Genomic DNA, 20,578 nt, shown 5'->3' on the forward strand with positions numbered 1-20,578 from the left:
AATAATAAATACGTTCAATTCAAATCGTGACATACACAATCTAAGCGTATTTTTTTGTACAAACTAAGGAAAATCGATTTACTTTGCAATGTTAAGTTTGAAAATCAAATTGGTACTGACAATATTGTGCATTTAGACTAAAACTGTTTATATGATGCTTATGAACTGGCAGCAAGGCCCACTTCCGACGAGATTCACACGGAAAAATAAAATAAATATGCAGCACTGCACGGTGTTATCTGTCACAAAATCGAGCTTGTTTTGTCGCTGACAACGTCGCTGGCACCAAATTGAAGTTCGGAAGTCGATTTCCACACTTCCGAACGCTCTTCCGACAATGTGTTGGTAGCAAATTCAAATTTTGTTCTGACGTTCATGATGTCGGAAGTAAGTTCGGAAGTAAAATGTCGGAAGTTGGAATACAATTTAGTGCTGGCGACACAATATTTAAAAAGAGTACATATGACCATTTTCTCCGAGAAAGAAGAGTACGTAATTTTTCTGCCCCAAAAAGAGTACATGTACTCTTAAAAGAGTACGTCTGGTAACACTAATTGGAAGTCACTATTTGGTCACTTTTTCAGCAACTGAAAGTCACTTTTTGGTCCCTTTTTTCGTCAGCTTTGGTCACTAAAGTCACTATTTTGGGGGGCCTTTGTCGCTACCAGCCCTGCCGGAGGAATTCCCGGAGGAACTTCCGGAGGAATTCCCGGACGAACTTCCGGAGGAATTCCCGGAGGAACTTCCGGAGGAAGCGATCAACATGCCGGGTCCTGTCCGGAAGTGGGAGTCAGAAATTGGGATCGCGATCTTTTTCTGCTGATTTTTTAATAGTTACTTAATTTCCCAAGTAACCAAAAGTTTCTTTAAAAGTACGTTCGTACTTTTATAGGAACTTTTGGTTACTTGGTTATGTTTGTCGTGTTGCAGGTGCGGATATGATTATTTCTGCCACTCAATCTTTAATTTGTATGAGTATTCCTGCAGTGTTCCTTGAATACCTTGAAAGATCACTACCATATGAGCTTGTTTAGAAAAATCATAAATATTTAACGCCTGATTGTACAATACCTCTTTCATTTTTTTTTCAGGAAACGTTAGTCAAGGTCAAGGAAGTGCTGATGGACGAGAAGAAACACCTGCGCTTCGCCGACTGGAGTGCACATGACATCGAAGTTCTGAACAAATATCTCTTCTTGACGACCAAGCCCTGCATCTATTTAGCGAACCTGTCCGAGAAGGACTTCATCCGCAAGAAGAACAAATGGCTCCCAAAGATCAAGGAATGGATAGACAAACACGATCCTGGTGCGTCGTTGATTCCCTTCTCGGGCCTGTTCGAACACAAACTGGCCGAGATGGAGTCCGATACCGAGCGTAAGGCCTACGAAGAGGAAACCAAGTGCACCACCATGTTGGATCGGATCATCACCACCGGTTACAAGGCTCTGCAGCTGGAATACTTCTTCACCGCTGGTGCCGATGAGGTTAAAGCATGGACGATCCAGAAGGGCACCAAAGCTCCTCAGGCGGCCGGTCGTATCCATACCGATTTCGAGAAGGGCTTTATTATGGCCGAAGTCATGCACTACAACGACTTCAAAGAGGAGGGTAGCGAAGCGGGAGCCAAGGCCGCTGGCAAGTACCGGCAACAGGGTAGAAATTACGTCGTCGAAGACGGTGACATCATCTTTTTCAAGTTTAACGCCGGAGCGGGCTTAAAAGATGCCAAGAAAAAGTGATACGACAAAATTGCCACGGTGATTGCTATTCTTCTCTACTTGAACATGATATTCTACGCGCAACTGTTTCTACCCCAGTCGCCTTAGGAAAGGATGCAGAGCAGGAGAGCAGTAACTCGAATGTGTGCCCTGGGGGGATGTTTGATACTACGTTGGAAAAGAGGCAGTCCATAAATAAACAAAAAAAGATCGTTACATTCACGTGCACTTCTGCAATGCTGATTTATATACAACATCTTTGCTGGTAGACATCATTGTGAAGTGTTTAAAAATAAGATTATAAATAAATTATTCGTTTGTGTATCTGCTTAAACGCGCAAAGAAAAATTCTCCGAAATTCCTTTTTCATAGATCGCATCGTTTATCAAAGAAGTTGGGAAAAATTTTGAAAAAACTTTTCCTCCAAAGGTAACAAAAAAATCAATTTCAAATAAAATATTTTCTTGAAAATCTTTAGAAAAGATTTTCTGAAATCTCCATTTTGCCCTTCTCTCACCGCCCATGCGCTACCTTGCGTAGGCTAGCGGAAGCTTCGAGGGTACTCACCGAACCTCACCCAACTTTGGCCGATTGGGCTGATCAGTTCATTTCAATGTTTTTAGTTTTATGTTTTGCACGCTCGTTCGTTTGATGATTCACTTTTTTCCGTTTTGACAGTTTCCATCGCAGCGGAGAAGGTGTATGTGTGCGTGTGCGAACAAAGCGCACCCAAAAGGAAATACGACGACGGGTGACTCGCAACGACGAAAGGCGAGATTCGTAATAATTTTAATCATCGTCTCTTTGGTGTACATTTTTTTTTCGTGCGCTGATAAAATTGCCGACCAGAAACGGATTAGTGAACATTTCAGCAGGTTAAAGTGCGACTCAAGGACCAAGCAAGCGGTGGAGTGTGGAGGATATTCGATACCCACCCGGAGGAGGCTGCAAAGAAACGAAAAAATTCCATCGCAAGAAGCACAAATCGAGATCCTCCCTTTTGGCTGCCAGGCTGACTTTTGCCTTCCTTACTGAGCAGGAGTGAGAGGGAAGGAAAACAATCCACCAACGCCTACCGGAGAAGGTCAGACAAGGTAGACAAGTGCGTGACACAAAGGACGGATCCTGAGGACACTATCAGAAAATTGGTCCGGTTTCCGTAGTGATACAGCTGGGAGATTATTTGGTTTTCTTGTTTTAGGCAAAGCTACTGTGCACAATGGCCAAGAAGACATACGATCTGCTGTTCAAGCTACTGCTGATTGGAGATTCCGGAGTTGGCAAAACATGCATCTTGTTTCGTTTCTCCGACGATGCATTCACTTCTACTTTCATCTCCACAATCGGTAAGTGTAGTCATCGCTTGGAACTTTTCGCTGGGTGGTTAGTCACAGGGTTGGTAGTGAAATGTTTTTACTTTTGCACATAAATACGAATCTCATAGCTTAGCAATGGAATCTAGAGCTACAAGTACTGGACTCCATGGTCGATTTGATCCTAAGATTATTTTTGCAATGCCGTGTCATACATGGTTTTACAGTTAGTCGGAGTTCAGGCAAATCGCACCAAGCGCCAATCAAAAATAACACAAATTTTCGTGAAACAGCATTTCTCACAAGTCGTTTCGGATATCCTTCTATCCTATAACTCCTTCCCCTCGGATATGTTACCTTGCCGCGGGGGGCGGCTTACGCCATTAGCACTGAGATGGCAACTAAAGACATATCCTGTCGTGGTAATATCACATGTTGACTATTTTTATTTATTGCCGCGTCACAATTTGGCATTGACGCACTGATTTTACTGATGTGATTCAACAGACATCGTGTCTTGGAACCTTGAACGGTAGTGTAGTTAAGATGGCCTCTTTCCTCAGTGATAATGATGAGAGATCCCTTCTTTTCCGCAATATTTTTCTGAACCTTCCCTGATGATGATGATTCGTAGCCACGCTTAATACTAGCTAGAATAGGTTTATTATAATTGAAACTGTGACCAAGTATATCGACATCAATAGGGAATTGGCTGTTAGATTAACTGAGTAGTAGTTTTATCAAATCTAAGAACGTGGCGCCTGTTTAATTTTATTATGTCTCACTCAAAAGAGTCCTAAAAAAGACATAGGACGTGCCATAAAAATACCACAAATTATAACAATGGTATGCATACAATCTTTCATTGGCTTCATTCTCGATAATTTTTTTTAAAGCTTTATTTTGCCACCGAAAAGTGAATCTCATAACTAATCACGACCCATACAATTATAGTTATGTTATGCCTTTAAGGCTTCAAGACGATTTAGGGACCATTTTATCATTTTCGCTCAACTCTTAAACTTACTTAAACATTAATTTGTAATTTATTTATTGTCATAACGGAAGCCTATAGGTTACCCCATATTTTAGGTCAAGGAAGATACATTAGTATTGAAAGAAACGGTCGGAATATAAGACAGAGTAGGAGTGCTAATACATTAGTTTAACTAAATCTAGGTTCTGGTATAGGGTGTGTTATAGAGTCTAGCTTCTGTAATTGCCCTATCTTATAGCGAGTGCTTTCTTAAATTTGCTTATCATTGTTTGTTGTCTGATCGCCAAAGGCAGCTGGTTCCAGTGGATTGCCCCTGCGATCAAAACACTTTTCCTCTTCGCCGTCGTGTGGTGGGGGATCACGAAAGAACGGGCACGCTCCAGTTGGCCTTTCGTTAAATGTTGTTGGAGATAGACTGGAAGAGTTTTGACATAACCCCGGCGTATGAAACAACTTATACGGTTCTGGTAGTTGGTGTCCAAGTCGTGTCCTAGTATGGTGTTCCTAACTGCAGCTGTAGACTCTCTTCGACGGATGCCGTATACAAAACGAACCGACGCTTTGAAGCAACGATTAAGCTGATTGCGTAGTGCTGCTGAAAGTCCCGGGTAGTAGACGACGTCACAGTATGTGAAGAAAGGGATTATCACAGCTTGTACCAACTTCCTACGGGTTTGAACTGACAGTACAGAGGCGAACCTCCGGAAAGTTCGCAGCGTGCTAAAAACTTTTGCCGTTATGTCATTAATTTGTCGGTTCCATTTCAGGTTGCGGTCCATTTTGAGGCCTAGGTTCACCACGCAGTCCTTCAGTTCAATAAGCTCTCCGCAAAAGGTAATGTTCGTTGTCGGTGTTACTGAGCCTTCCTTGCAGAAAACGATCGCCTGCGTTTTTTTTTAGGGTTCGGAAAAAGGAGGTTTCTCCTCGCCCATTGTTCAATTTTGCCTAAATCGATGTTGATGGTTATGATGAGTTGATCCACCTCCCGAATGGCACCAGATATGTAGATCTGCAGATCGTCGGCATATAGTTGGTAGCTACATCTCAACCCGAGAGGAAGGCTGTTGATATAGAGACTAAATAACAAGGCGCTCAAGCAAGACCCTTGAGGGGTACCGTCAACTACTGGTCGCTGGGAGGATGTTACGTTTCCTATTCTCACTGCCTGTGTGCGTTGATCGAGAAACGATGACAGAAGATAACAAGCACTGTCGGAAAAAGAAATTTTTTCACGCAGCTTTCTCTGCAGCTTTCGATGGTCGACACAATTGAAGGCTAATGAAAAGTCAACTAGAGCCATAACTGTGCACTGGTCGTTGTCAAGGTTGTCGTATATGTCGTGCGTTACTTTCGCCAGAGCTGTTGTTGTGCTGTGGTCTTTCCTGTATCCTGGTTCGATGCAAGTAGTTTATTGGCGTCCACGTGTCCAACAATTTGTTCGAGAAGGATCTTCTCTAGTATTTTGGAGATGGCTGGGAGAACACTAATTGGGCGGTAATCCTTAGGTTCAGCTGGATTGCTTGTTTTCGGAATTGGAGTTATTAGCGCCTTCTTCCAAATCGTTGGGAACGATCTTGAATCGATTACGGCGTTATACAGATTTACCAGCACAGGTAATACGAATGGGGTCAGCATTTTAAGGAACGATATCGTAATCTGGTTGGAGCCTGCTGCGTTTGTTTGGATTTCCATGATTTTGTGGGAAACTTCATTGGCTGTCGTACGCGAATAGAAAAGCGCACTTCACCGCGATCAGTAGCGGTACGGTGCTCTGGTTCTTCTGCAACTTCATTGTTGTTCACCATCAGCAGTCGATGTCCTTCACAGAAAAAGTGGTTCATCGCATCCAAGTCGGCTTGGTCTCCATGTACGCTCTTTTTGGTGTTGTTGTGTACGCCTTCACGCCGAAGGTTGCTCCAGAGCTTTTTTGCTGGGAGGTCGTGGGAAAAGCGCGTCTCACCATACCGTTTTTTCGCTGCTGAGATCAACAAAGCTGCCTGGTTGCGCTTTCTAGTGTAGTCCCTCCAGTTGTCGTCATTTCTGCTCCTGTTCGGGTTCCGGGAGTAAAGAGTATGCGCCAAGTTTCTAAAAGCAATTGCTCTCTCAATTTCTGCTGTAATCCAAGGTGTACGCGTATTCTTAACCACAATTTCGAGTTCAGGGGCATGAATGTCCATTAGATGTCGAAGTTCGGATGTAACGATCTGGGCTTTAGTGTCGATGTCATCGGTTTCGAATGCTTCTCTAAAGTCTCTGGTCTGGAAGTCCGCCTGCAATGCGATAACATCAATGTTACGGAAGTTTCGCACCGTAATTCGTTGAGCTGCAGCTTTCTTAACTCTGATGTCGGAAATAAGGAAAATAATCTCGTGATCCGAAAAGCTGGAAGCCTTTGTCTTCGCCGTACGGATGGAGTCTGGACAGTCGGTGATTAGTAGATCGATTGTCGTAGAACTTCTTTCTGCAATTCTCGTCGGTGGTGTCGGTAGGATGGTCAGATGAAACACGTCATGGATTCGATTTAGCGCTCCTAGATTTCCAGATGGTTGTGCAGCCTTGATGTTGATGTTGTAGTCACCGATAACGAAAATTCGATCGAAAGCAAAATCCTGCACGTCAAAAAGAAGTTTTTCGTACTCCCGTGCGAAGAATGGATTTGAAACAGTTGGATTGTATACAGTGACGATTCCGATGTTAAGGTTGTTAATTTTTACCTGCACAGCGAGGTATTCGAATCTTTGAGACAAAGGAACATTTGGGTCGAAAGTTGATTTGAGCACTGGAATGGCCTTTAGACCTTTCAGCACGTAAAGGCCGATTCCACCACAAGACTTGCTTCCACGTCCACGGTTTGCAGGCAGAGAGTGCTTCATGAAATTGTACGCTGGTACACGGATCGGTCCTACAGGAGCAGAGGATTTCAGCTTCGTCTCAGTAACGGCAAAGAAATGGTATTCCGTTCTATTCAGAAGAAGTTTTATTTCGGGAACGTTAGCGCGGTGATAAAATCATTGCTGAGAGGAGACGTCTGCGGACACGGCGTCGAAAAACACGGAGGATTCGTCCATGCATGCACCATTTCCAGTAAGTCTGAGAAGTTCACTGCAGTCTTCGACAGGAACGTACCGTTTCTGTCCAGGCAACCGGACCGAGACCTTGTCGTTACGGATGAAAATGGACTGGATTGCTTTTTTTTGCTTGAGTCTCAAGGCCAGGTTCCGGATGCGGAAAGTATGGATCGAAAGCATTTCATTGACTGTGAACCGGTATTCCAACGGCGCGGCGGATTGCAAGTTGCATAATTTTGCGTTTTTGTGCTTCTCAAAGTAGCGTTTTAGTACCAGCGATCTTATCTCTCTGCTGTCGAAGGCCACTAGAACAGTAGGCGTGAGGCCTCGATCTGACCACTTGGACTGCTTGACTGGGAGTCTGAAACAAGTCGTGACGTGTGACATCTTTTCTTTAATGCCGAGGAAACAAAGGAAATCTTCTACAATGGACCGGACGTTTTCCCCGGGGCGATACGGGACTTTGTTAATGGCTATCCGACAGCAGTTTACACTTTGAGAGCATGTGTAAGCTAGTTTTGCACCAGTCTTGATTTGTTCAAGCTTGCTTTCGATGTTCTGGACGAGATTGTTGCTAGATGCATTCCTTTCATCCGTTTGAACGAACGTCTGCAGATTGCTTTGTAGGCGGTCTAACTGTTTTTTCATGTTACATTGAAGCAGCTGCAGTTCAGACTGTAGTTTAGCTAAACTCGAGCTGAGCTCATCGATCCGCTTCTGAGCCATTTCACATTTCTCAGTTGAGTTAACATGATGAGTTCGTGGCAGCAAGCAACCGATAATTGAACACTTCTCACACAAGTAGAGATGATCTTTAGCTGCAGCAAGGAGCGCCGGACCAATTTTCACACAGGCTGTGTGGAACCATTTATTGCAGGAATCGCAGCCAATCCATCCGATCTCTTCGCAGGATTTCTTTTTCTTCCATCCAGCCTTAAACTAAGATAACAAAAATAAAAAAAAAATAAAATAACTAAGACTGACAAAGTGATAGGTAAATTGAATGCGGCAAGCGAAATGACACTTTACAAAACATCTGACATAATTAAGACTGATGAAATGCTAAGATTGACCTAGGTTCTACCACAGACGTAAAAATCGACAATAAGACGTACGATTTCCTGCCACTATGCGTCTCCAAATTTCTCTGCTGGTATCATTTTCGGCAGTCACCAGTGAGCCCAAGCACACAAATTCTTCTACCACCTCGATTTCGTCACCACCGATGCAAACTCGTGGTGGGTGGCTCACATTGTCTTCTCTTGAACCTCTTCCTATCATGTGTTGAACTTAATTTTAAAATTAAAAAAACACTTTAATAAAGGAAAAAAAAGTACTTTATCTTCGACGGGTTAATGACTAGTCCGATCCGCTTAGCTTCCCTCTTCAGTCTGATGTAGGCTTCCTCCATCTTCTCAAAGTTAAGTGCCATAATATCTATGTCGTCGGCGAAGCCAAATAGCTGGACGGACTTATTGAAAATCGTACCACTCGTGTTAATCCCTGCTCTTCGTATTACCCCTTCCAAAGCGTTGTTGAATAGCAGACACGAAAGACCATCACCTTGCCGTAACCCTCTGCGGGTTTCGAAGGGACTCGAGAATGCCCCTGAAACTCAAACTACGGACATCACCCGATCCATCGTCGCTTTGATCAACCGTGTCAGTTTATCCGGAAATCCGTTTTCGTGCATTAGCTGCCATAGCTGATCCCGATCGATTGTATCATATGAGGCTTTGAAGTCGATGAATAGATGAAGTGTGGGCACGTTGTATTCGCGCCATTTCTGCAGTACTTGGCACCTGGTTCGTGGTGCTGCGTTCGTCCATAAAACCTGCCTGGTACTGCCCCACGAACACCCTTGCAATTGGTGCTAGTCGACGGCATAAAATTTGGGAGAGTACCTTGTAGGCGGCGTTCAGCAATGTGATTGCGCGGTAGTTGCTACAATCCAGCTTATCGCCCTTTTTGTAGATGGTGAAATATGGTTTGTCATCGCGACTGATTACTTCCAACCTTCGGTGGTTAATCAGGGTGTCTACTACCTGGAAAAACCTGGAAAACCTGGAATTATCAGGGAATTTCTCCCCACCTGGAAAAAACCTGGAATTATCAGGGAATTCCTGACATAATCAGGGAAATTTCAATACCCGGGATCATGAGTGAAATTCTCTCAAAAGATGAAAAAAATTCTTAAAAATATTTGAATAAATATACCAATCAAATCTACTGAAAATGTAGTAAACGTTAATGGATCGTTGTTCCGCAAAAAACGTTTTGCCATTTTCTAAAGAATTCCTGGAGAATTTCCGAAGCTATTCTTGGTGAAATCTAGGAATTTATTCGGGAAATCAATTAGGGATTGCTTTCTTTTGAGTATCCCCTCGGATTTTTTTTTTAGAAATATTTAAAAATACTAAATTAGGGTAGAATACGGCTTTGGCAGGGTGCGACATTTGTTGGCACCCTCAACAATATTTGCGTTTTCCAGCAAACATACACTATTTATGAACATAAATTTGATTCAATCACACAATTTCAAGTCTAGGCTTTCATTTGAATAAGTTGTTTGTGTAAAAGTAGCAAGATTTGACGAATTAATCACCGAAACAAATTTGCACACACGAAATCCTTGCCATTATTGCATTGCCCAAAAAAGCAGCAGACGAAAAGCAAACTGTTACTTACTTTTTTGGATCGCCTGTTTCTTCTCTTTATCGTGTATGATACGACAAATTAGGTACGTAAACTACTTTTTACACTTTATTACCACTTTATCCAATATTTGCTCTATCTTTCACTAAATAAAATCAGGACTGTTCGTTTTCTTTGACAGCAGCGCACTTCGGAATAGAGCGAGAGAATGTGTTTGTGAGCATATCAAACACACGCTAAAAAAATATCACGCACAATTCCATGTGATTTGATTTTAGCAAAACTACGAACAAAAGATCCGGCGTTGGCATTTATTTTAAAAAAGTGTTAGAATACAAATGCTTCTATTCAGATTTTTACTAAGAACATGAATTATATCAAAAGTGATAGCCACACCGTAGTATTTTAAGCCTTATGTGGCTGACAGAACCGTTTTCCTTTTGCAACGCATTTCAACCATAAATAATTGCCTACTTTTAGGGTATTATCAATTATTCAACTGTGAAACGTAGTGTACGAATGAGTTGGCTCCAGCTCAATCTTATGTGTATAGATTTGGTTTTACATAGTTTACGTCGTTGTACACAACCCCCATGATTATTTTGATGAAACAAACATATCATGTAAGGACCTTCAAATCTAAGGACCGTAAAGAGCATATTTGAAACTGGTTGATAGACTTTTGCTTACGCGTGAAGACTCTAAGGCATCACAAAAGACAAAAGATGTAAATCTTGGCAGCGGACGAAAAGTATGTAAGTTCCCTTCTCCAAAATGGACAACATTATTCAAATAGGTTAAAAATGGTTAAAGTTATGAAATTGTCAATATCTGGGTACACGGGTACCCTATCTGCCATTCACGTCTGTTTTTTGTTGGCCGCATAAGGGGTAAAATTTGTTTTACAATGTGTTTAAATGTTTTTGCCTATCTTCCACATGACATAAGGGAAGATCCATATAGTACGTCACGCAAAAATTGGCAATTTTCAACCCCCCTCCCCCTCTTCGTCACGCTTTTTGTAACAAACCTTTAATTTTTTGTATGGATCGTCACGTTGTTCTGAACCCCCCCTCCCCCTAAAGGCTGGATGGCCCCTAAAATTGATGCCAAGGCTAAAATTCATGTTTTGTTTTAAGCCAGTTTTGATAATTAATAAAAATCTCTTCCAAAATTGAGTGAAGCGAGATGAGCGTGCGGCCGATTATTATGAATGAATTTTACTACTAGAGGATATAAACAACCAGCATCTGGCACCAATACACTGTTCATTTTCAACTTCCATGTCTAGTTGCTGAAGGGAGCAAAATCATTGCTGATAATAGAAATTGCTATGCCAATAGAAGAAACTTTGACCTGTTACTTTATATTAAATTTACTAAGTTTGTGGTAAAAGATATTATATTAAGTGAACACCAATCATCAAAGGAAGAGCATACAAATGTATACCAGTTGAACTATACCTGTGTTTTAGTGTAATTATTCATTATTTTTATCATTCAATTTGGCGAATGTCTTAGACTGCCAAGAATAGGTATTTTCCCCTAGTTAGGATTTTTCAAAGCAATTCCTTCTGAAGGAATTTCGGGATCAGTTTTCCGAGGAATTTGTAACCTTTCTTGAAGTTTACAAGGCTGAAATGCCATTTCAGGTGATTGTTTTGCCACACCATTATTGGATTATTGTTAACAGTAAATGTAAATATTCACACAAGAACATTTTCTTATATAAACATAAATACCACCCCCCCATTGAATTTCGCTAAATTGAATTACAATTTTTATAATTGCGGTAACCGGATTGGGATTGATCATCACGCTGAATTTAAAAAAAATGGAATTCTAGCAGCACGGCAAAAGAGTGCATTTGCCGTCAAGTGAGAGCTCTCTCAATACAGTGAACCAATAGGAGGTAGGGAAAGTTCGAAATTCGAATATAGCTAGGAAGCACGCTTGGGGACATGTTCACTGCTCGCAACTATCATCGGACGGCGCCAAACTAATACCATCTAGCAATATGCCCACGAGCTGGTATCATTCGATAGATCATGCGATTGGATCCTCTGACCCTATATAAGGCCCATCGATCCACATGGAAGGTCTCTATTAGATCCTGGATAGTGTGCCAAACGGTGTTTTATTTCGGCAGTGAAAGTTTAATTTTTTCCAACGTTATTGCCTTTGGCAAAGTGGTTTAGTTCTTAGACTATTACAGTTTGCGAATTTGTTAATAATCGCGACTGGTAAGGCTACTAGTTAGCCCCAGTTCTCCTTACCGTCAACGTAGAGACCGGTAGTTAAAGTGAGAGGTCGCAACAGGTCGAAGAGTTTAAGTCGGTACAGTGATTGACCGTGAATATACCGACCTAGTGTGCATGGTGCCGCGAGTGAACTAAACCACGGTTAAATCCCTCTCAAAGACACTATTCAGTGGTCTGCCGAAGGTCGTCCGTCAACAAACGACCCCAACGTAAAGTCCTCCAGGCGGAGGTGAAAGTAAAGCCTTCCCGAATTAGTGGATCAGTGAAGCCGAAGAGCAGCATTTCCCCGGCAGTTTTAGTGCCGAAAGTTGTCTCCGGCCGGTTGTGAACCGGCGCCATCACCAACCAAGTGGACCTCGTGGTGGCGATATCACGTGCAGCAGCATCAACGAGCTAAAGTGAGTCCGTTCCTATTAGCATTGCCTATAAATTCCAAATAAAAATAACCTAGTATCAAAATGTTAATTTCCTTGTTCATTATTCACTTCTTATTTGCCAACTTCTTGTGTGCACCGAAAAATTAAATTTCAGTCCATTTACTTCACTGTGGTTGCAAAGTGGTACAGGTAAGTCTCCGCTAGTGCGATTGTTCGACCCTGAGATAAGGAAAAGAGGTGAGCTAGCTCGGGACGTGCGGATGTCCATGCCAAAGACGCATGGGCGTCATCGGCAGTAACAATTGGCGATCCTTCTAAAAAAAAAACATTTATCTCAAATTGTGTGCCTTCACACAATTTTATTCGCGCTAGGGGAGACTCACAAACCCTCCTTCAACAGTGTTTCGTGATAAATTGTTATTTGAATTCCTTTTTTCAGATTTCTCAGTGATAGAAAGTCTGTTTGATCAAAACCAAAATCGGCAAAAAATAGCTACCTACGATAGCAAGCAAAAAATATCTTTTGTTCACAGGTGGACTGATCTCAAAAAAATATAAATCGCATGATATTTGCAAATGCTCTTCTTTTCATTGTCATATCTAGGCGTCTTTTAGCGAATTTCGGGTACAAAGAGAAATATTTTTTCCTTGCTTTGGTGTGTTTCTGGGTAGCTGGTCACATTATTAGCTATTTTTTCGCATTTCCTTTGTATTAGATTTTGCACAGGATGACTGATTTAGGAGGCAATGCGATCATTAGTTGGGATGATTTGGAAGCGCGTTTTTGTGATCTTCGTGTTGATTTCTTAAACGAAGATGAGTTGGACTACGAATTGCATGTCAGAGATATCGTGTGCGAAGAGGGCGCGCAGATGGTAAGAAAACGTGGAAATCTACGAGAAGCCTTAAAGAAAGAACGAGAATCAGGCTCGGTAGCTAGCGTCAAGTATGAGTTAGATCTAGAAATGGATTACGCAACATGTGTAGATAAATACAATCAGATAATCGATAGTCTTGTTGGCGCGAAAACGATCCCGCCACGTTGTCAATCTACGTTATTGCATTTAGGGGTTAGAATTGGCAGACTGAAACAGTATATTGATGAAACACGGCAGGGCACTCTAGACGCATTTCTCGACAAAATTATTGATTTATTGAATAGATTCTTTTATCAAAAGCGGGAGCGGAAGAAGTCGAATAGTGTAGAAAGCGATACGTTTATTGCGGATTTGTTAGCAATTACTACCACTTCGACAAATACTCAGGTGGTCCCGACTACAACAAGAGAAAACGAGCAAGATGCCGCTGCATTGTTATATGAAGAAGATTCAGATTTGATAGAATGTTTGCGTAGGTTAGGTTGTTTGGACCCGGCTAATAGTACAGGTAATCTAAACAGGGATGTTCGTGACGCGATGTTAACATTCGAACATGAGTTGTATCTGTTGAGAAAATTCAAGCAATCGGCACAAGAACGCTGCACAACAAAATCTACGCTCACTCAACCTTCCACACAATCGGTAGTCGTTACCTCAAATAGTTTCGTGAATTTGCCAAATCCCTCTACTACGGTGGTGAATGTACTGAGTGCTCCTAGAGTTACAGCATCAGTGAGAACACGCATTCCACCGATAGTCAGCACTGTCGATCAATCTTACACAGTAGGTAGCTTCTCTGGTGCTTATCCAAATGTCTCACTGCAATATACCACACCTTTTTTACACGGTGGTTCTCCTCATGTATCGTCGGCCTATGGAATTCCAACGCCGTATTCAGGAACCTACCCTAGTATCAATACCCATGCTGGATGGTATCCTAACTATTTCGGAACTGTGCCATATTCATTAAATCCTTTAATTCCAAATTACACGGCCCATGTACCATATTCGGTGCCAATACCGGTGGTTTCTGCCGTACCGCCAACGTCAAACACGATTGTCTCGACAATGTTGAATCCTAATGCAACCGTTGCTTCCAATATACCACCTTTTCTATCGACGGTGCCACAATCGGCATCATACAGCCACAAATCGTTGCCGGTATCGAAATGGAAAATAGAGAAATACGCAGGAACTGATCAAGGCAGTGGGCTGAATGAGTTCTTAGTGTTGGTTCGGCAGTTGTCGCTTGCTGAGAGAATCTCAGAGCAAGAGCTGTTCGATTCGGCATTTCACTTATTCACTGGCCCAGCCTTAAACTGGTTCATGTCTATGAGTTCTACTGGTCTCTTGAGAGACTGGAACCAAATGGTAGTGGAACTGAGAAAATCGTTTGTACACCCTGAGCTCGACTCTCTGGTTCGCTCAAAAGTGTACCAACGACGTCAGCAGAGGAATGAATCATTTCAGGATTACTACTACGAGATGGAAAAGCATTTTCGATCGATGTCAATCCAGATGGGAGAATCTGAGAAACTAGACGTCGTGAAACGAAATATGCGGGGAGACTACAAAAAGTATTTACTGTGGAAACCCCTAACGACTCTTCAAGAATTAGTAGAGGCTGGTCGTCAAATCGATGCCTCAAATTTTTCATTATTTAATAAAATGTTTGGCTCTGAAAAATCAGCTAATGTAATTAGTCAAACCAAAACGGGAAAGCAGGAACCTAATAGTCAGAACCCTCGACCAAATAACAAGAAATGGCCTGATAATCCCAAACAAAAATCTGATATTGGTGGCAACAAACTGAATAAAGAACAATATAAACCACAGCCCAATTCTAAGAAACCAGCCACTATAGACTCGGGGTCTAAGAAACCGGTAGGAAAGGAAAATCCCCAAGAGGGCAACCATAATAATATACGTTCATTGGAAGGTTTGATTGCAGCTCATAAGCCTCCTCAAATGGACCAATGTCTTTATTGCCGGTACACAAACCATACAGTCGATCAATGTCGATCGAGCAAAGGATTATTTTGTAGAATTTGCGGATTCAAGGGATTTGATACCCAAAATTGTCCGTTCTGCCAAAAAAACGGATTTCAGACGACCAAAAGTCGCCGGTCGTCGACGTCATCCGCGTAAATTCCTTCCAAAATACAGTTACTCCATTCGAATTTTGGGAACCTACATTAGACGAAATGTATTCCAAGGAGGACCCTGAACTACAAGTAATCCTGAATTCAATCCCAAATGATAACCGACCATATGCTAGAATAAAGCTGTATGGTTGCAGAGTGGAGGGGTTACTCGATTCAGGCAGTAACTTAACCTTGATAAGCGATCGGATCTATCAAAAACTAAATAAACCGAAGCTACACACATTAAAATCTCCGCTAGACATACGATCAGCGAGTGGAACAAAATTAAAAGTATTAGGTAAACTTTATATACCTATCACATTCGATAATCAAGTGCGAATAATCTCCACTCTGGTGATAGAGAACTTGATTTTGGATTGCATCCTTGGGATGGATTTTTGGAAACGATTCAAAATTACTCCATCCATTAAAAGATGCGCTTTTATCGAAGAAAATCAGAACCCAAACCCTGACGAAAGGTCATCAATGACCAAAATCGAATTAAATCAACTTGAACAGGTTAAAAAATTATTTAAGGTTGCCGTTCAAGATGAAATCTCAACTACTCCGTTAATTACTCATCGGATACAGATTTCTGATGAATGGAAGGCGAAACCTGCAGCTCGCCAATACCCTTACACAGTCTCTCCCAAAATTCAACAAAAAGTGACTGAAGAGTTGGAGAGAATGCTTCGAATAGGGATAATAGAGAGATGCCACTCTGACTGGTCACTAAACGTCGTTCCGGTTATAAAGCCGACGGGGAAAGTTCGTTTGTGCCTCGACGCGCGGAAAATAAACGAACGCACCGTGCGGGACGCGTACCCCTTACCCCATCCTGGGAGAATTCTGGGTCAACTACCCAAGGCTAATTATCTTAGCACCATAGACCTTTCCGAGGCATTTCTGCAAATCCCTCTCGAAGCCTCTTCTCGTCGATACACTGCCTTTAGCGTGCAAGGCAAAGGAATGTTTCGGTTTACTCGCCTTCCCTTTGGCTTGGTAAATAGTCCGGCGACATTGTCCCGCCTGATGGACCAAGTCTTAGGGCATGGCGAGTTGGAACCTCGAGTCTTTGTCTATCTGGATGACGTTGTCATCGTAAGCGAGACCTTTGAGGAGCATATAAAGTTGCTCCAGGAAGTCGCCCGACGATTGCGGGAGGCGAATCTTTCTATCAATTTAGAAAATCCAAATTCGGTGTTGAGGAATTACCGTTTTAGGATATTTGTTATCCACTCAGGGTCTACGACCCAATCCTGACAAAGTCAGAGCAGTAGTGGATTATGAGCGCCCAACCACAATAACAAAATTACGCCGTTTTTAGGTATGAGTAATTATTATCGAAGATTCATACAGGACTTCAGTGGGGTGACCGCTCCACTTACCGAACTCCTTAAAACTAAGAGTAAAATCCTGGGCTGGAACGATCAAGCGGAGGAAGCTTTTGCACCATAAAAGAAAAGCTCATCTCGGCTCCCATACTCATGAGCCCAGATTTTACAAAGCAATTTGTATTCAAACCGACGCAAGCGATATAGCTGTTGCCGGTATACTAACACAGGAGCAAGATGGCTCTGAAAGGGTCATCTGTTATTTCTCTCACAAACTCACGACCCCACAACGTAATTACCACGCGTGTGAAAAGGAGACGCTAGCGGCTTTACTGAGAATTGAAGCGTTTCGTGGGTATGTCGAAGGAGCCCACTTCACTTTAATAACAGATTCCTCAGCCCTATCGCATATTATGACCACGAAGTGGAAAACCGCATCCGATGTAGTCGGTGGTGTCTAACCCTACAACAATACGATATGGATATTGTGCATAGAAAAGGAAAGGACAATATAGTCCCGGACGCGCTTTCCCGGAGTATTGCCATAGTTTCCACAAGATCAACGTCAACTTGGTACAGCAAAACGCTAGACGAAGTTAAAAATAACCCGGATAATTTTGTAGACTTCCGTGTAGAAGATGGTAACCTTTACAAATTCGTATCCACTCCAAATTTGCCATACGACCATAGGTTCGAATGGAAATTGGTACCTCCCGCCGAAGACAGGGATAAGATTATTCATGAGAATCATGACGAGTCCATGCATCTTGGTGTAGACAAGACGCTAGATCGAATAAAGCAGAGATACTTCTGGCCTAGACTAGCCACGGAAGTACGCGAATATGTTCAACATTGCAAGACGTGTAAAGAGGTGAAAGGAGCCTCTGTACCTGTCACTCCACTGATGGGAGATCAAAGAATAACGAAACACCCATGGCAAATTATAGCCATGGATTTCATTGGCCCCTTGCCTCGTAGCAAGAAAGGGCATCAATATATTTTGATAATCCTGGATTTATTCAGTAAATGGATTATGATAACCCCTGTTCGGAGAATAGATAGTGTAGCCTTATGTGCATTGGTCCGTGATCAATGGTTTTCCGTAATTCCACACCGGAAGTAATTATTACGGATAACGCTACATGCTTTCTTTCCAAAGAGTTTAAGTCACTCTTGAAACGTTTTAATATTCGGCATTGGCTTAATGCCAAATATCATTGCCAAGCAAACCCGGTAGAAAGGGTAAATCGCACAGTTGAACGCAGCCATACGAACGTACGTTAAAGAAGATCAGAAATTGTGGGATACAAAGCTATCTGAAATTGAAACAATTCTGAATTCTTCCGTACATTCGATTACCAAAATGACACCATACTTTATAACTCACGGACATGAGTTGTTTGTAAAAGGAACTGATCATAAATCAACTCCGTCTGGACAAGATCAAACTCTTGAAGAACGTTCAGATAGTCAAAAGGAACTATTTGATAGGATATATGATATAGTAGAAAAGAACCTCAAGCAGGCTCATGAGACAGGCAAACAGCGATATAATCTGCGCCATCGTCAACATGCAAAGGCATACGACATAAATCAAGAGGTCTACTATAGAAACATGAAGCAATCTAACGCTGCACAGAATTACAACGCCAAATATGGTGCTATGTATTTGCCGGCTAAAGTAAAAGCTAAATTGGGATCTTCGTCATACGAGATCGTAGATGCCCACGGAAATCTTTTGGGTATATGGCATGCCTCTCACCTAAAACCCGCGTAGCACAAATTCCATTTAGTGAATGGACTCAAGGCTAACATCGACTAGACCCACTTTGTCGGTAAACAATCCAAGTGATTTCCATTCATTTGTCAGTTTAACAGATCCATTCGTATTCCTAAAAAGAGAGAAGAGAGAGTTGCAGATTAAATACAGCTACAAGCTCGAAAAGTCGTGTCACGATCTCCTAAAATATCCCGATTTCCACTAGTTTTCCGCCTGAAAGTAAACTGTTGCGTGTTGTTTTGCTTGCAGATTATCAATTCCATTATCGAATTGATCAGTGATGCCAAAGCTCTTCGAACATATTGTTCGAAAATAGCTGCTCACATCACTTCATAGAAAGCAGAGATCCCAGAGTTTTTTTTTATTAATTGTGAGAAATAGAGAAGTGAAATTCAATCTGCCGTCTGATTGAATTTGGTTCATAGATAAATACGTCTGTAACCTGAAAACAAATACAATTAGTGATAGTATTATTTAGTAAATTAAGGGTTTGTAAATAGCGGTTATTTTGTACAGTTAGTAGTAAACTTAGTAGGTTAGTTGAGGTGTATGTTTGAAGAAATGAATGATAATAAAGGGGGCCCCATGAACGAGAATCTAGTATGATTGAGAGCGTGAACGAGTTAGGAATTAAAGAGCCGTATACCCATGAAACACAACCAAATCTTTGTTCCTCACGAGGCTGAGGAAGTAAATTTACTGTTTCTTATTATGCGAAAGACGTTTCCGAATAGAAATAAATGAGCAAGATTAACATATTGCATATTATTTCATGACGATTTAAAAACAAGTGAGTGACCGAAACACTTGTAGACAAAAGATGATTTATTCAACATTATTAGGATCCGGATATACTATTCAGCAGAAAATATGTGAATGGAGTTCTTTGATCAATTTATCCGAACGCTGTTCCGAACACAAAAATTATCACACTTGTGTAATTTTTATATCAGGAGGGGGATCATTGTAACCTTTCTTGAAGTTTACAAGGCTGAAATGCCATTTCAGGTGATTGTTTTGCCACACCATTATTGGATTATTGTTAACAGTAAATGTAAATATTCACACAAGAACATTTTTCTTATATAAACATAAATACCACCCCCCCCCCCATCGAATTTCGCTAAATTGAATTACAATTTTTATAATTGCGGTAACCGGATTGGGATTGATCATCACGCTGAATTTAAAAAAAAAAATGAAATTCTAGCAGCACGGCAAAAAGAGTTCATGTGCCGTCAAGTGAGAGCTCTCTCAATACGGTGAACCAATAGGAGGTAGGGAAAGTTCGAAATTCGAATATAGCTAGGAAGCACGCTTGGGGACATGTTCACTGCTCGCAACTATCATCGGACGGCGCCAAACTAATACCATCTAGCAATATGCCCACGAGCTGGTATCATTCGATAGATCATGCGATTGGATCCTCTGACCCTATATAAGGCCCATCGATCCACATGGAAGGTCTCTATTAGATCCTGGATAGTGTGCCAAACGGTGTTTTATTTCGGCAGTGAAAGTTTAATTTTTTCCAACGTTATTGCCTTTGGCAAAGTGGTTTAGTTCTTAGACTATTACAGTTTGCGAATTTGTTAATAATCGCGACTGGTAAGGCTACTAGTTAGCCCCGGTTCTCCTTACCGTCAACGTAGAGACCGGTAGTTAAAGTGAGAGGTCGCAACAGGTCGAAGAGTTTAAGTCGGTACAGTGATTGACCGTGAATATACCGACCTAGTGTGCATGGTGCCGCGAGTGAACTAAACCACGGTTAAATCCCTCTCAAAGACACTATTCAGTGGTCTGCCGAAGGTCGTCCGTCAACAAACGACCCTAACGTAAAGTCCTCCAGGCGGAGGTGAAAGTAAAGCCTTCCGAATTAGTGGATCAGTGAAGCCGAAGAGCAGCATTTCCCCGGCAGTTTTAGTGCCGAAAGTTGTCTCCGGCCGGTTGTGAACCGGCGCCATCACCAACCAAGTGGACCTCGTGGTGGCGATATCACGTGCAGCAGCATCAACGAGCTAAAGTGAGTCCGTTCCCTATTAGCATTGCCT

The 20,578-nt window shown here is 41.9% G+C and overlaps 2 protein-coding genes across 3 annotated transcripts in view; both read left to right on the plus strand.

Moving 5' to 3' along the window:
* Positions 1–2,069, plus strand: part of LOC134205700 (obg-like ATPase 1) — a 138,887-nt gene extending 136,818 nt beyond the window's left edge. Inside the window, exon 6 of the mRNA XM_062681229.1 lies at positions 1,092–2,069. Coding sequence (XP_062537213.1) covers positions 1,092–1,742 — 651 coding nt within the window. The 3' untranslated portion in view covers positions 1,743–2,069. The remainder of the gene's footprint in view (positions 1–1,091) is intronic.
* A 370-nt stretch (positions 2,070–2,439) lies between these two features.
* LOC134205701 (ras-related protein Rab-10) overlaps positions 2,440–20,578 on the plus strand; it is a 29,484-nt gene continuing 11,345 nt past the window's right edge. Inside the window, exons 1-2 of one of the 2 annotated variants that reach the window (XM_062681230.1) lie at positions 2,440–2,823; positions 2,923–3,067. In XM_062681230.1, coding sequence (XP_062537214.1) covers positions 2,941–3,067 — 127 coding nt within the window. In that variant the 5' untranslated portion in view covers positions 2,440–2,823; positions 2,923–2,940. The remainder of the gene's footprint in view (positions 2,824–2,922; positions 3,068–20,578) is intronic. The other variant, XM_062681231.1, reaches the window with a different exon arrangement.

The sequence above is a fragment of the Armigeres subalbatus genome, chromosome 1 (genome assembly GCF_024139115.2).
Source record: "Armigeres subalbatus isolate Guangzhou_Male chromosome 1, GZ_Asu_2, whole genome shotgun sequence".
Lineage (NCBI taxonomy): Eukaryota > Metazoa > Arthropoda > Insecta > Diptera > Culicidae > Armigeres > Armigeres subalbatus.